General features: G+C 44.6%; 1 protein-coding gene across 1 annotated transcript in view; it reads left to right on the forward strand.

Moving 5' to 3' along the window:
- Positions 1-6,340: 6,340 nt before the first annotated feature.
- The window catches only part of LOC139659280 (3',5'-cyclic-AMP phosphodiesterase 4D-like), a gene marked incomplete at its 3' end in the record, with an annotated part of 43,899 nt that continues 37,096 nt past the window's right edge, over positions 6,341-13,143 (forward strand). Inside the window, exon 1 of the mRNA XM_071537495.1 lies at positions 6,341-6,582. Coding sequence (XP_071393596.1) covers positions 6,506-6,582 — 77 coding nt within the window. The remainder of the gene's footprint in view (positions 6,583-13,143) is intronic.

A 13,143-nucleotide genomic window follows, 5' to 3' on the forward strand; every position in this document is an offset into this window, starting at 1 on the left:
TCACAAGGCCAGCACAGAAACCAGCGCGTAAAACAGTGCAGCGCTGCACACAGCAGTCGATAACAGCCAGCAGTTTCACTCCTGCTGCTTATGACCGTTCACAGATGAATCATCAGCCCGGTCTGTCTAGTTTAGATTAGATTAGACTAGATTCAACTTTATTGTCATTGCACAGAGTACAAGTACTAAGACAACGAAATGCAGTTTAGCATCTAACCAGAAGTGCAAAAGAAGTAGTAAAAGTGCAGTGCAATGTAATGTGCATATGTATATTATAGAAATAGTATAAGCTGTAAGGGTAGTATGAATGTGCTGAGATATATACAGTATGAACAGTATTAACAGTATCAGCAGTAGAACAGTGGATATGAGTATGCAAGATATATGAATATGCAAGATGTATATAATAATATATATAGTATATGCAGTATGGTGTATATACAGTATGAACAGTATGAACAGAATGAACAGTGGTATGAATACGCTAAGTATATAAATAGTGAAGTGAGTAGTAGTAATGAGTAGTAATAGTCTAGTGAAGCCAGCTCAGGAGATGAAGTTGAACTTGAACTTTCATGAGTTCAGCGTAACAAATCATCTATTGATTAATCATTGAAGAGCTTTATGTATTTCAAATTTATCAGCTGATGTCTCTTTTTCAGAATGTCTCTTCACTGAATTTTGGCGTTTAATGTTAATAAACTAATGGATTTCATTACATTCTGGATATTTAATCTATCTATCTATCTATCTATCTATCTATCTATCTATCTATCTATCTATCGTCTGTAATGTAGTAGTAAATACACTAAAAAATGTATAAATTATTTCTGCAAATTGAAAAAAGTGGGTAAACCTTGGTGAATTAACTATTCACTACATCCCCGTCTGTCTGTCTGTGTGTGTGTGTGTGTGTGTGTGTGTGTGTGTGTGTGTGTGTGTGTGTGTGTGTGTGTGTGTGTGCGCGCGTGTGCGCGTGCACGTGTGTGTGTGTGTGTGTAGAGGAAGCTGGTTGTACAGTATCATGCTCATGTGTTTATGCCTGTCGAGTGCGTTTCAGCCGTGTCATCTTCCACCGCGGGCCGTCAGCCAGTTTAATGTTTAAACTTCCCCATGCTCTCATTGACAGCAGCTCTGGCCTCAGGCAGCGCACACACACACACACACACACACACACACACACACACCCATCATGCAGTCCAGACCGCAGCAGATCGAAGGCCACATGCTCAGCTTCACTTCACGCCCCGATGAGCCTGTCCGATCAGACTACAGTCTCTCGGCCCGTCGTCTGGCTCTGCCGTTTCATTACACATCGGCTTCTAATTCATTCTGCAGACGGAGCCGTCTGAGCCGAGCTGTGATACCCACACTGACTTTAGTACTTTGTGTGGTTTGAACTTAAGTTGATGCATGGTATACATAAAATGTATACCTGTCAAAGTAGAAATCCCCTTGGCAGAGAATGAGAAATGTATTTTAATACCCTAGTTTCTTGGAATTACATGTGTGAAAGCGCAGGATGGATAAATATATATTTTAAGAAGGTCAATCAGGCAAGGATTTACAAGTTTGCTATTAATTCTTGAGGAATTGTGATTGATAATGTTTGTGTTTGGCTTGATGTCTGGATGACAATATTGTTTCTCTTCCATATGTACTTGATTAATTCAATGAGATGAGCTGTTTTGTTTGTTGTGTTTATGTGGTTATAGTGTGTATAAGTGTGTATGACTGTATGTGTGGTGGACCCCAGGAAGAATAGCCAATGCTTATGCTGCTGCTAATGGGGATCCTAATAAAGAAAGAAAGAAAGAAAGAAAGAAAGAAAAAGATGCACTTGTCAAGTCGAGTCTTCAACCCTTCATCACAAAGCCCGTCTCAAAGGACTTTACAGAGAGCGAGCCCGCCTAGATCTAACTGATCAACAATCAATCACAAAATAAAATGTTGTGATACGGTCTGCAACCAAATAAAACACAAGGGAACAAAACAAAGCACAGGACAGAAAACAGCAGGACAGGCCGACCTAACCGACCAATCACCAGCCTCACAGCCTCAGTGAAGACAGAGGAACTCCCAAGTGTTTTTAACTGGAGTTTATACTCTGGACATCCTATATGCTCCTGTGTGCCAGGGTTAGGGGTTCAATTCCCTGCGAAGCTCTGAGTAGAGCAAGGCATCACCACTGTAAGGGTTATAGGACTCCTTAGGTGAGGGGTTCAATTCCCTGCATTGCCGAATGTCTAGAGCAAGGCACTATAGTAACACTGCCAGGATTAGGGGTTCAATTACCTATGTGGCTCCATAGGTAGAGCAGAACACTAACACTACCAGGGTTAGGGGTTCAATTCCCTTCATTGCTCGATGTGTAGTGGAAGGCATTACAGTAACACTGCCAGGGTTAGGGGTTCAACTCCCTGCAGTGCTCATTGGGTAGAGCAAGGGTTAGGGGTTCAATTCCCTGTGAAACTCTGAGTAAAGCAAGGCATTAATACTGTAAAAGCTAGGGGTCCAAATCCCTTTATTGCTCAATGTCTAGAGGAAGGCACTATATTAACACTGTCAGATTTCGGGGGTTCAATTCCCTGTGGTGCTAATTGGGCAGAGCAAGGCACTACACTGCCAAGGTTAGGGGTTCAATTCTGTGTTAGCAAAGCACCAATTCTGCCAAGGTTATAGGACCCTTAAGGTTAGGGGTTCAATTCCCTGTGAAACTCTGAGTAGAGCAAGGCACTAGTACTGTAAGGGTTAGGGGTTCAATTCCCAGTAACACTGCCGGGTTTAGGGGTTCAACTCCCTGCAGTGCTCATTGGGTAGAGCAAGGGTTAGGGGTTCAATTCCCTGTGAAGCTCTGAGTAAAGCAAGGCATTAGTACTGTAAAGGCTGGGGGTTCAAATCCCTTTATTGCTCAATGTCTAGAGGAAGGCACTATATTAACACTGTCAGGTTTCGGGGGTTCAATTCCCTGTGGTGCTAATTGGGCAGAGCAAGGCACTACACTGCCAAGGTTAGGGGTTCAATTCTGTGTTAGCAAAGCACCAATTCTGCCAAGGTTATAGGACCCTTAAGGTTAGGGGTTCAATTCCCTGTGAAACTCTGAGTAGAGCAAGGCGCTAGTACTGTAAGGGTTAGGGGTTCAATTCCCAGTAACACTGCCGGGTTTAGGGGTTCAACTCCCTGCAGTGCTCATTGGGTAGAGCAAGGGTTAGGGGTTCAATTCCCTGTGAAGCTCTGAGTAAAGCAAGGCATTAGTACTGTAAAGGCTGGGGGTTCAAATCCCTTTATTGCTCAATGTCTAGAGGAAGGCACTATATTAACACTGTCAGGTTTCGGGGGTTCAATTCCCTGTGGTGCTAATTGGGTAGAGCAAGGCACTAACATTGCCAAGGTTAGGGGTTCAATTCTGTGTGTGGTTCAGTGGGCAGAGCAAAGCACTAATTCTGCCAAGGTCATAGGACCCTTAAGGTTAGGGGTTCAATTCCCTGTGAAACCCTTGAGTAGAGCAAGGCACTAGCACTGCAAGGGTTAGGGGTTCAATTCCCTTGTGAAGCTTTGAGTAAAGCAAGGCACTAGCACTGCAAGGGTTAGGGGTTCAATTCCCTTCATTGTTCAATGTATAGTGGAAGGCACTATATTAATACTGCCAGGTTTAGGGGTTCAATTCCCTGTGGTGCTAATTGGATAGAGCAAGGCACTAACATTGCCAAGATTAGGGGTTCAATTCCTTACCAGAAATGTATCTTCTTATGGTATTTTAGGCGCTTTTGATAAAAGATCCTAAAAAATGACAAATATTTTATACCACATTAAGAAGATAGTTTGTTTGTGTCTATAAAATATCCTTTTGTTTTGATTGCAGCGTTCACAAAACGCTCAGGGAAACGGTCTGTGGTGGCTCTCACTGTTGCCATGCGACTCGTGTCCCTTTTTCTACAGCTGAAATGTTTTTAACTTCAAGTGCGGGTAGCTAGAGACGAGCCCGGGCCTCGCTGCTGTCAGCGGCGCCTCCTCCCCGCTGTAAACAAAGGAGAAAAAAGGATGACAGCTCTCAGGAAGAAGAAGTCCTTGGTGGATAGCAGTCTAGGCTTTGTAGCTTTCCCAATGCCACAGCAACAAAACGCCTCATGCGCGGCCCCTGGACTATACTGATGAGTCACTTACAAGCTGCAATTAATTAAATCTGAAAAGATGGTGTAAGATTTTGTTGTTGTTTTTTTTTTGGTTTACTTGGGAAAACAGTAACAATACCCAGAATATAAACATGAATATTCAGCCCCAGAGGATGGCATAAGAAGGTATTAAATAAATTTACAGCCACGTTTCCATTGCAGTCTGCGATGGAAACAAATATTACATAAGACAGAGTTTGCAATTTTTGTTTCAAGCGCACAGTTTTAACAGCTCTGCAGGCGTGATCTCACTCCCGTTCCCTGTCACCTGTCTCCTTTAGGTGAAAGGTTAGACGGTGTAGTCTCACGTTTGGGTGGAGTGTCTCCTGGGTGAGACGGCCCACAGCTCCGGGGGCGTTTTAGCTTCCGACTTAAGTGCTAACTTGTCAACCGGAACATGATAATGAGTGTACATGAACTGTGAAATTTATCTTCACACTCTTCTCTTACTACTTCTTTTCTCCCTCTGGCAGACTTTCTTACTTTCAGTTCTTGCTTTTTGTTTTTGTATTAAGTAGGGTATTATATTTTTAGACTGAAGTTGCCGACAGCTGATACTTTGTGGCAATATTCAACGTCTTTAAATTTGACAATTTCCATGCCACAAAATCGCAAGTGTTCAGTGTTTCCGCCAGAATTCTTATTCTTGTCAGGGTGGAAAAGCCTCTGAAACAGCATTTAGACCATCATGGGAAAAACTAAAACTCTCCACTGAAACCCAGACTAATTAAGGCTTAGCAGCTCTTTAATTTAATACAAAATGATTATTGAACAATTAAATTAATGCATAAAATGTGCAAATAAAGTAAGATTTTGCATATTTTCCAGACTACCTTTCTGTATCTGTTGTCAGGGAGGAACCTCCATCATATCAGAAGTGGACGATATCTGTTATTTAATAAAAAGGCCAAAATCGGCCTAAACTTAGTATCAACTATGGCTATTTGGGAAGTCAACCACCAACCTTCATGGTATACAATACATGCTGTGTTTATACGTGTGTGTGGTACATCTGTGTACCATGTTGTGGTGTGGGACCTTGAGTTCCCTCCATCCCCATCCAAACCCCCACCCCTCCCTTGCCGCCACCCCCCCCCCCACCCCTCTTGCCACCCGGCCCGGCACCCAGGCTAACAATACCTCCCTGTAATTATTCAGCCGCGGGGCAGCAGGAGGGTGTCAGGTCAGGAGGCCCGTTGATCTCACATGTCAACGAGGGCTGAGCCAAGCTAGCGCCGGCACACACACAAAAACACCCGCCAGCCAGGCAGGGAAGTCAGATTTCCCTTTGACAAGTCGGGACACACCACAAGACACGCTGTAACTGTATAAATGTAGGGAGTATTTTTCTCTGCCAGGCTGTTCGCGGAGGCTCAGAGTCGGCTGTCGCTGCTTTGGCTCTGCTTTGGAAGTCTGAAAGTGTGGCTTTAAAGGAAGCATCTGCCTGTGTCCCGAAGCCAGCTTTTTCGAGTCGAGCTTTTGCGAGTTATTTTCGTCCCAGCGTTGGATATCCTGGAACATAAATAAAAAAAGCCTCTCCAGGACAGCTCTTTTAGGACTGGACGGGTCCTTCTCAGCTCCCACAGCCACCTCTGGGGACTCCTCAAGCTCCCACACTGCTGGAGGAAGAGGTCAACGCTCGCTGACGCTGCCCTCGGCAATAACTCAACCCTCTGAAGTTCCCCTTTCCTGCAGACACAGCGGCTGACTGACAGAGGAGACGGCTCACAGCGACAAAAACTGCCTCTAAAGACTCTTGCAGAGGAGTTTTTCAGACTTGTCTCCTTATCCGCTGCTATCGTCCGGACGGTTTGGAGCTGCTCCACTGAAGACCGATCCAGGAATGCGGGCGAGGTCACGTCTGGGACTACTTTGGGTATTTAAAACAACAACAAACCAGTGAGAGAGTGGAGATAAGTGTGGAGAATCCTCTGATAAAGCCAGGGGGGTTTCATTTACAGCGGCTTTCTTTCTGCTCCTCCCCTGCTGCAGAGACTAATTGAGTATCACACTCCAGTCCGCCCTGTCGAGGCTTGTCCGGGGCTTCGGAGGAAGAACTCTGCAACATTCCTCCAGTTTCTCCTCCTGCATCATCGGGCATTAAGGATTCATCAGATCGGGCTTCCATCCGTCTGCGTCGGTTTCGGTTTTGCCTCTTACCTGGACCGCCCTGTATCCTGGTACAAAAACCCTCATGGAGTCGATCCAGACCCACCTGGCGGACCATAGGGGGAAAATAATTCGCTGAGGTGCAAAGCGAAGCCTGTTATGGATGTCTAGGAGTTTTCTTTACAGTCCAGAGAGTCTCGTATGAGTTCGGAGCTCAAGGGACGATGAACAAAGAGTCCCGACTGGTGAGGAAAGGGGCGCCGACCGGGTTCGGACACGGCCGGAGACACTCGTGTTTGGGGTACGTTCAACACCTGAACCATGTGTTGGGTTTTGACATTGCTGCAGATTATTGTTGTTCATATGTATAATAACACTCGTAAGTCAATGAATGAGTGAATGAATTAATTAATCTCTGTGTCATGCCACATAACCAATCCCAGGTGAGATTGCGATGCACATTATATCCCAATTATAAAAGTGAGCATGGGGCAAACAGTTCAACAGAAATTTCGGTAACACTTTCTATGAAGCCCTAGTCTATAATACATTATGCTCATACTTCTAACACATTATAATGCCATCATAATGCATTATAAGTATAGTTATAATCATGCATAGACAGTTATAATGTTTTATAACATTATAAACACATTACTTACAATCTGTTATAAAGCTTTTTCATTACCACTTAAATGAAAAAGATTTATAACAGATTATGAGTAATGTTATAAAACATTATAACTGTCTATGTATGATTATAGCTATACTTATAATGCATTATGATGGCATTATAATGTGTTATAAGTATAATTATAATGTATTATAGACACTGGCTTCATAGAAAGTGTTACCGAAATTTCTACCCAAAAATACTTAAATACAAAAGATAGCTATTGGTGAGTTACTTTTCATTCCTGGCTCCATTCAGTAGTTTGTTGTGTTTTTCTTCTTGGTGGATAACTGGCCAATCGTAGACGAGGTGACATCACCTCCAGATGTTTCCAGCAGCTCCAGTGGAGTTTGATATGAGAAAATGTTTCAGGATGTAAAACCTCAGCGGTAAACGTCAGGTTCTGGTGTCAGTCCCTCAGAATCAAAGAGCGAGGGCTTCTTTCTAGAGCCGCCATTTTGCACCGAGAGACGCTCAACAATCATACAGGGAGAAATCCATCAGAGAAGAGGAGAGAGACCAATTTCTCCACCCACAGGAGCAGGAGAGAGACCAGCATGCACTGCAGCAGAGAGACAGGTTGGGGTTGGAGTAAGCGGGGCGTGACTCACACATTTTCTTGACCGGAAACTCTTGCTGTCTTGCTCTTACTGTCGCTGTCGTTATCTCTCTCTCCAGCTGCATGTAAAACCCACAGCTGGATGCACCAAGTCCAGGTGCTCTCTGAGGGTTGTCGAAAGGCATTCTGGGAAATGTAGGAAATCACTAACTGCGGTAGAAGTAGACGAGCTAGGCTGAGGGAAAGTGGGTTCACCAAAAAAGTAAATTACAACACTTCATCACTAAATAACTCCTAATATTTAACATTTTCCTTTCCTCCACTCCTAACTTTCCTCACTTACACACACAAATAATAACCATTACACAAAGAAAATGAAGCAGAAACAGCAGGTTTGTGTAGAAAAGGTTGCATGGGTTCATGTTGTGAGACGTTTTGTGCTGTTCAGTTCCCTGAGGCCGGTGTGTGTGTGTGTGTGTGTGTGTGTGTGTGTGTGTGTGACTGAACATTGTTTGAGCTGCAGTGTTGCTCTGCTGGTTTTTTACCCAACAGCCTGTGAGAGGAAGCAAGTCGTGTTTGTGGCAAATTTCATCCAACGGACTTCCTGTTTTTGCTGAAAGTCTCCCAAAGACATTGTTGTTTTTTTTTAAAGGCGAAACACACTGTGACTCTGAGAGAAACGCTATAGCTGAGTGGAAAGAGAGAGTTGTCGTGTGTGTGTGTGTGTGTGTGTGTGTGTGAGAGAGAGAGAGAGAGAGTTCTGTAAACCAGTTTGCTTTGAAGCAGTGGAAAATCACTTACACATTTTACAAATGTACTGTATGTGTGCCTGAGTTTGTGAATAGTACATTTTTCTCTGAGACTGTGTGTGTGTGTGTGTGTGTGTGTGTGTGTGTGTCTAGTCAGTCGGCCTGCCCCATGCATTGATGTCAACCCTGAGGGGAGGGGGGTGTGGGGGTGGGGGGGTGGATTGATAGCCCCGCCTAATTCTGCTGACGTCACACTGACAGAGGGAGTCACGCTGCGCTGGTGACACACACTCTGCCTTCTGGGTGTGTGTGTGTCTGTGTGTGTGTCTGGGTGTGGGTGTGTGTGCTTGCCTGTGTGTCAGTACGCCGGGCCGGGCCGGGCCGGGCCAGGCCGGGCCAGGCCGGGCCAGGCCGGGCCAGGCCGGGGCCGGGGGTCGGGTCAGGCCGACCCCCGGCCCCGCTCGGCGGTGACTCGGCCTCCGTTCCAGATTCCGGCTCAAGCTGCCGGTTCTCCTCCAGGCAGAGAGTCTGAGCTGCACCACTTCCAACCAGGAGCAGCATGATTTGTGTGATAAATATTGGGTTTGCGAGTTTTAAAGTGCTGTTGAACTTTGGTGGCATCTTGGGTTCAAGTTTCAAGTTCAGGTTTATTGTCACATACATTTAAAAAGTACAATGTACTTTCAAATGCAATGAAATGCATCTGCCCTGGCTCTATCTCAGCCCTTAAAAGCTATATATAAATAAAAAAAAATAAAAAAACAAGAGATCAGATAAATAAGAGATCCCACAAATAATAATCACTATGAGTTATGTAAAGTGCTACTGTTCAGTAATCTAACCGCCTGGGGGTAAAAACTTTTCTTTACTGGTCCGAGCTCTGATGCTCTGTAGGCGTTTTCCTGAGGGAAAGACTGAGAACAGACCGTGTGCTGGGGGGCTGCTGAATCCATCCTGCCAGGCTTCAAGTTCTGCATTTGTGGCCGAACCACAGCGGTGCGGACCAATCAGCGTCCTGTGAGGGCAGCTGGGGGCGGGGCTTAGGTGTGGCGACAGCGAGAAGCGACTGCTCCTTCACAACAATGGCGGCTCCTAAAGAGGCTGCGTAGATGCTGCTGTAACATCAGTTACTTCTGAACTGGAGAGGATTTCTTCATTGAAAGAAGAGCAAAGAACGGCACTGAAGGCTTTTCTGGATGGAAAAGATGTTTTCGCTCTTCTCCCGACCGGCTTCGGCAAAAGTTTGTTTATATGGTTCGTCGATCCGATTGGTTGAAGTTAGCCCGTGATAGACGGTGATAGACAGATGGTTCATCCAATCACCTGCCAAGTATTTTTTGAAAGTGCCTGCCCTTTTCCAAACAGTTTCCAAGGACGACTTCCCAGATGGTTCTGTGTAACAAACCATCTGGCAAGTCAGGTTATGATAAAACCCCAAAATCAGTGATTCTGTGACCTGTTGCTCCGGTAGAGGAGACTGGAGAATTGTGTTTTTTTGCATGACTGGAGTGAGTGAAACTCTGCTAACTTTAAAAAAAACTCCACCTGTAACACCAAAGCGCTGTGGTGGCTCAGCGCTGGAACCAAGAGCATTTTCTCAGCCAACAAGCTTGTTGAGCGTTCACACATTTCTCTGGTCAAGTCACGTCAAGTCAAGTTTATTTATATCGCCCTTTATCACAAGCACGTCTCAGAGGACTTTACAGAGAATGTGTCTAGCTAGATCTAACTAAACACAATCGATGGTGAACAAAGTTATGTAGGACAAACATAGCGAAAAACACAAGGTAGACAAGAGCAGATTTAGCAAGACAAACAATCTGTCTGTTCTACAGCCGAACCTACCCGGCACCCCCAGCCTTAGACTCTAATGCACACAAGGAGAAACTCCCAAGAAAAACCTTAGTAGGAAAACTTGGAAGAAACCTTGGGCAGGCTGAGACAAATAGGGAGCTTCCTCTTCTATTGGAAATGAGACAGACTTCCAGTGACTTATTAATCATGTTGCTGACTGATTAAAGCAGCCTGGCTGTCCAAACTCTGACTCTGTTTACATGGACAGCAATAATCCGACTACTTCTCTTTTCTCCTGTCAGTCTCTTTTTCTTGGATTCAGGTGTTTACAGTCTAAAATGCTTCAATAATGAGACTAAATCAGAATACTCCACATGTCTTAATGTGATTCCGCTTGCTCTTATTATGATCTTATTCAGGTTCAGGTGATCAGAAAATGCTGTTTACATGGCAGTTTCTTATTCAGACTGTTGTCTTAATCTGGTTCATATCGCTGCTCATGTAAACAGGCTGCTGACTCCTGTAACTTCTCAAGAACAAATTCCTTCACGACTTCTTTTCCCCTTCAAGTCTGTTCAGTCACACTTGTTCCTGTCGGCCAATCACAGCCGGTTCCCTCCCAGTGAAAAGTCGGTCTGTGACCCGGTGCGTCCGCAGCTGACCGGCGGAGCAGGAATGATAACGAAGGCAACAATAACACAGCAGACCCCGAAATAAAACCCCCGAGCCTGGAATAGTTCCCCAGCCCCGCCGGCTCGGCTGCACAGGACACGTGCTCTGCCAGCCTGTCCCGTGTGTTAACCACACACACACACACACACACACACACATACACACCCCACCCAGCACCCTGCCACAGCCACCCGTCCCAAAAATCCCTATTGATTGTTCCACCAGAGAATCGCTGCGAGTCGTTTGTTGCCAGATGGGGTGTTTGTGTTTTAGCGACAGTGGAAAAGCAGTTTAAAGAAGTTCAGGCTCGGCTACAGTTTGGTCTCCAAGGTGAGATGAGATGAAGATATTAAACTACAGAGAGAATAACTTATTTCTGGAGGCGTAACACTAGAAGCGGTGGTCAGATGAAGGCTGGTTTGAATGTTAGAGTTGAGAAGTTTCAGCTTTCAGAATATCCCTGTGGACCCAATTTCTGTACAAACCAGAGCTGTGGTGTTTTCAAACTCACACGAGGAAATAGTCCTTATAATTATATTTGCCCTTTAAAATCGCTGGCCTCTCTGTTGCTAACTGTGTTTATCTGTGTATTTGTGTGTGTATGATGTGTGTCTGTATACGGTCTGTGAGTGTGTGTGTATGTGACTGTGTGTGTGTGTGTGTGACTGTGTGTGTGTGTGTCTGTGTGTGTGTGTGTGTGTGTTTCTCCTCTGTGTAAACATGGTTTCTAGCCATATATCGCCCTCTGCTGGACAGAAGCTGTCAGCTCGGCTTCACTACACCGAATCAACTGTGTTGTTCTTACCTGCAGCTTTCCTAAATATAAATATTAATAATAATAATAATAATAATTTGAAACAGCCCATCTAGCTGTTCTGAGCACCTGAGGGAAACCGTTGAACTCGATGAACTCAGAACTCAGAGGTCGTCATGCCAGATATTTTATATCTTGTCTGAGTCTTGTGAGTCGTGTGGCTTTTTAAATAACTTCCAATTATGTATTCTCCTTGCATGGCGTTATAGAAGATAATATGAGACTTAATTAATCCCTGTGGGGAAATTAATTCGTTACAGAGCAGCGTGACCCCCTACTCCCCACACACTCCCCCCCCCTCCACCCCGCTGGGAACACGTCACATTAATGTCACATTATATGGTTTTGTTTTTAATCTTTGAATCAGTTAAATTGTGCAATTTAACGTTTATTTACAACAACACTGCATGCGTAATAGCACATTGGAAATATTTGGAGAGGGGGCCACTGAACACGGGGTTCACTATCGTTTTTGACAAGAAGGTGACAGGAGGGGCGTATTTATAGTCATTTGCATAGTTAATTCTGGGATCAATTTCACGTTGATTGGGATGTATAAAGGAAAGGTGTGCAGGACCTGGCGTGCGCACGGTTTTGTACATCTGAAAATTTCTGCGCGTACGTGCTTTTAAAGTTTTGTGTGTACGCCATCTTTCAGTATGAAATATATGCGATCTTTTATTCACGAGGCCCCAGGAAAGCCAGCCAGCGCTGACTCACCTCTCTGACTCAGTAACGCCACACACGGAGGAGGAGACGCGGTCGTGACTGACTGGGTGACTGTCGGTTAGAGCAGCCGTTTCCAGTCATCTGTCACGCAGTTCGTTTACATGCACACCGACACTTCAGCCTGTAATTCCATTACAACATTTACATGGTTCAAAGTAATGCGACTTGTCTAATTTACGTGGATTTAGATGGATTCGTTTAATAATTGGGCCATCAAGCCATGTTGTTGTTTGCTTTGTAAATACAAAATCTGAGTTTCTGCGTCTGCACCTTTACCTGTGCAGTTTGGGGAAAAAAAAAAAAAAGAAATCCGATGAAGTGTTTAAATACCTCAATAAATGGAAAGACTGAGCAGAAATCTAGCTGTGTGGACTGGGTTCTGCTCACTCTGCTCCTCACTGAGATTCACATCTGATGAATCTGTTCTGTGGCTGACTGTGGATCAGTTAGATCTATTCTCTGTAAAGTCCTTTGAGACAGGCTTGTGATGGAAACAAACTTCACATTAGAAGACAGTAGAACAGTGGTTCTCAACGTGGGGTCCGGGGACCACCAGGGGTCCTTGAGGGAGTTCCAGGGGGTCCCCAGCAAATTGATGTATTGTTAAATTTATAAGCATTATTTCATTTACAAGAAGTTAACACATTTAGAGAATGTAGAAGAATGACTGTTTTGATCATAGTTTCTCTGTTATCTCTCTACCTACAATACAGATAGTCATGGAATTCAGGACAAAATCATATCTGACAAGAAAAATATTCTCAGATTTGGGTCCGAGAGACAAAACCTCATCAAATGGGGGGTCTGTGGCTCTAATGTGGACTAGATTAGGGTCCTTGATATGAAAAAGGTTGAGAACCACTGCTTTAGAA

Source organism: Centroberyx affinis, unplaced genomic scaffold, assembly GCF_046629955.1.
Source record: "Centroberyx affinis isolate AG114_WGS23_722 - 3 ecotype Tasmania unplaced genomic scaffold, CSIRO-AGI_Caff_v1 ptg003058l_1, whole genome shotgun sequence".
Lineage (NCBI taxonomy): Eukaryota > Metazoa > Chordata > Actinopteri > Beryciformes > Berycidae > Centroberyx > Centroberyx affinis.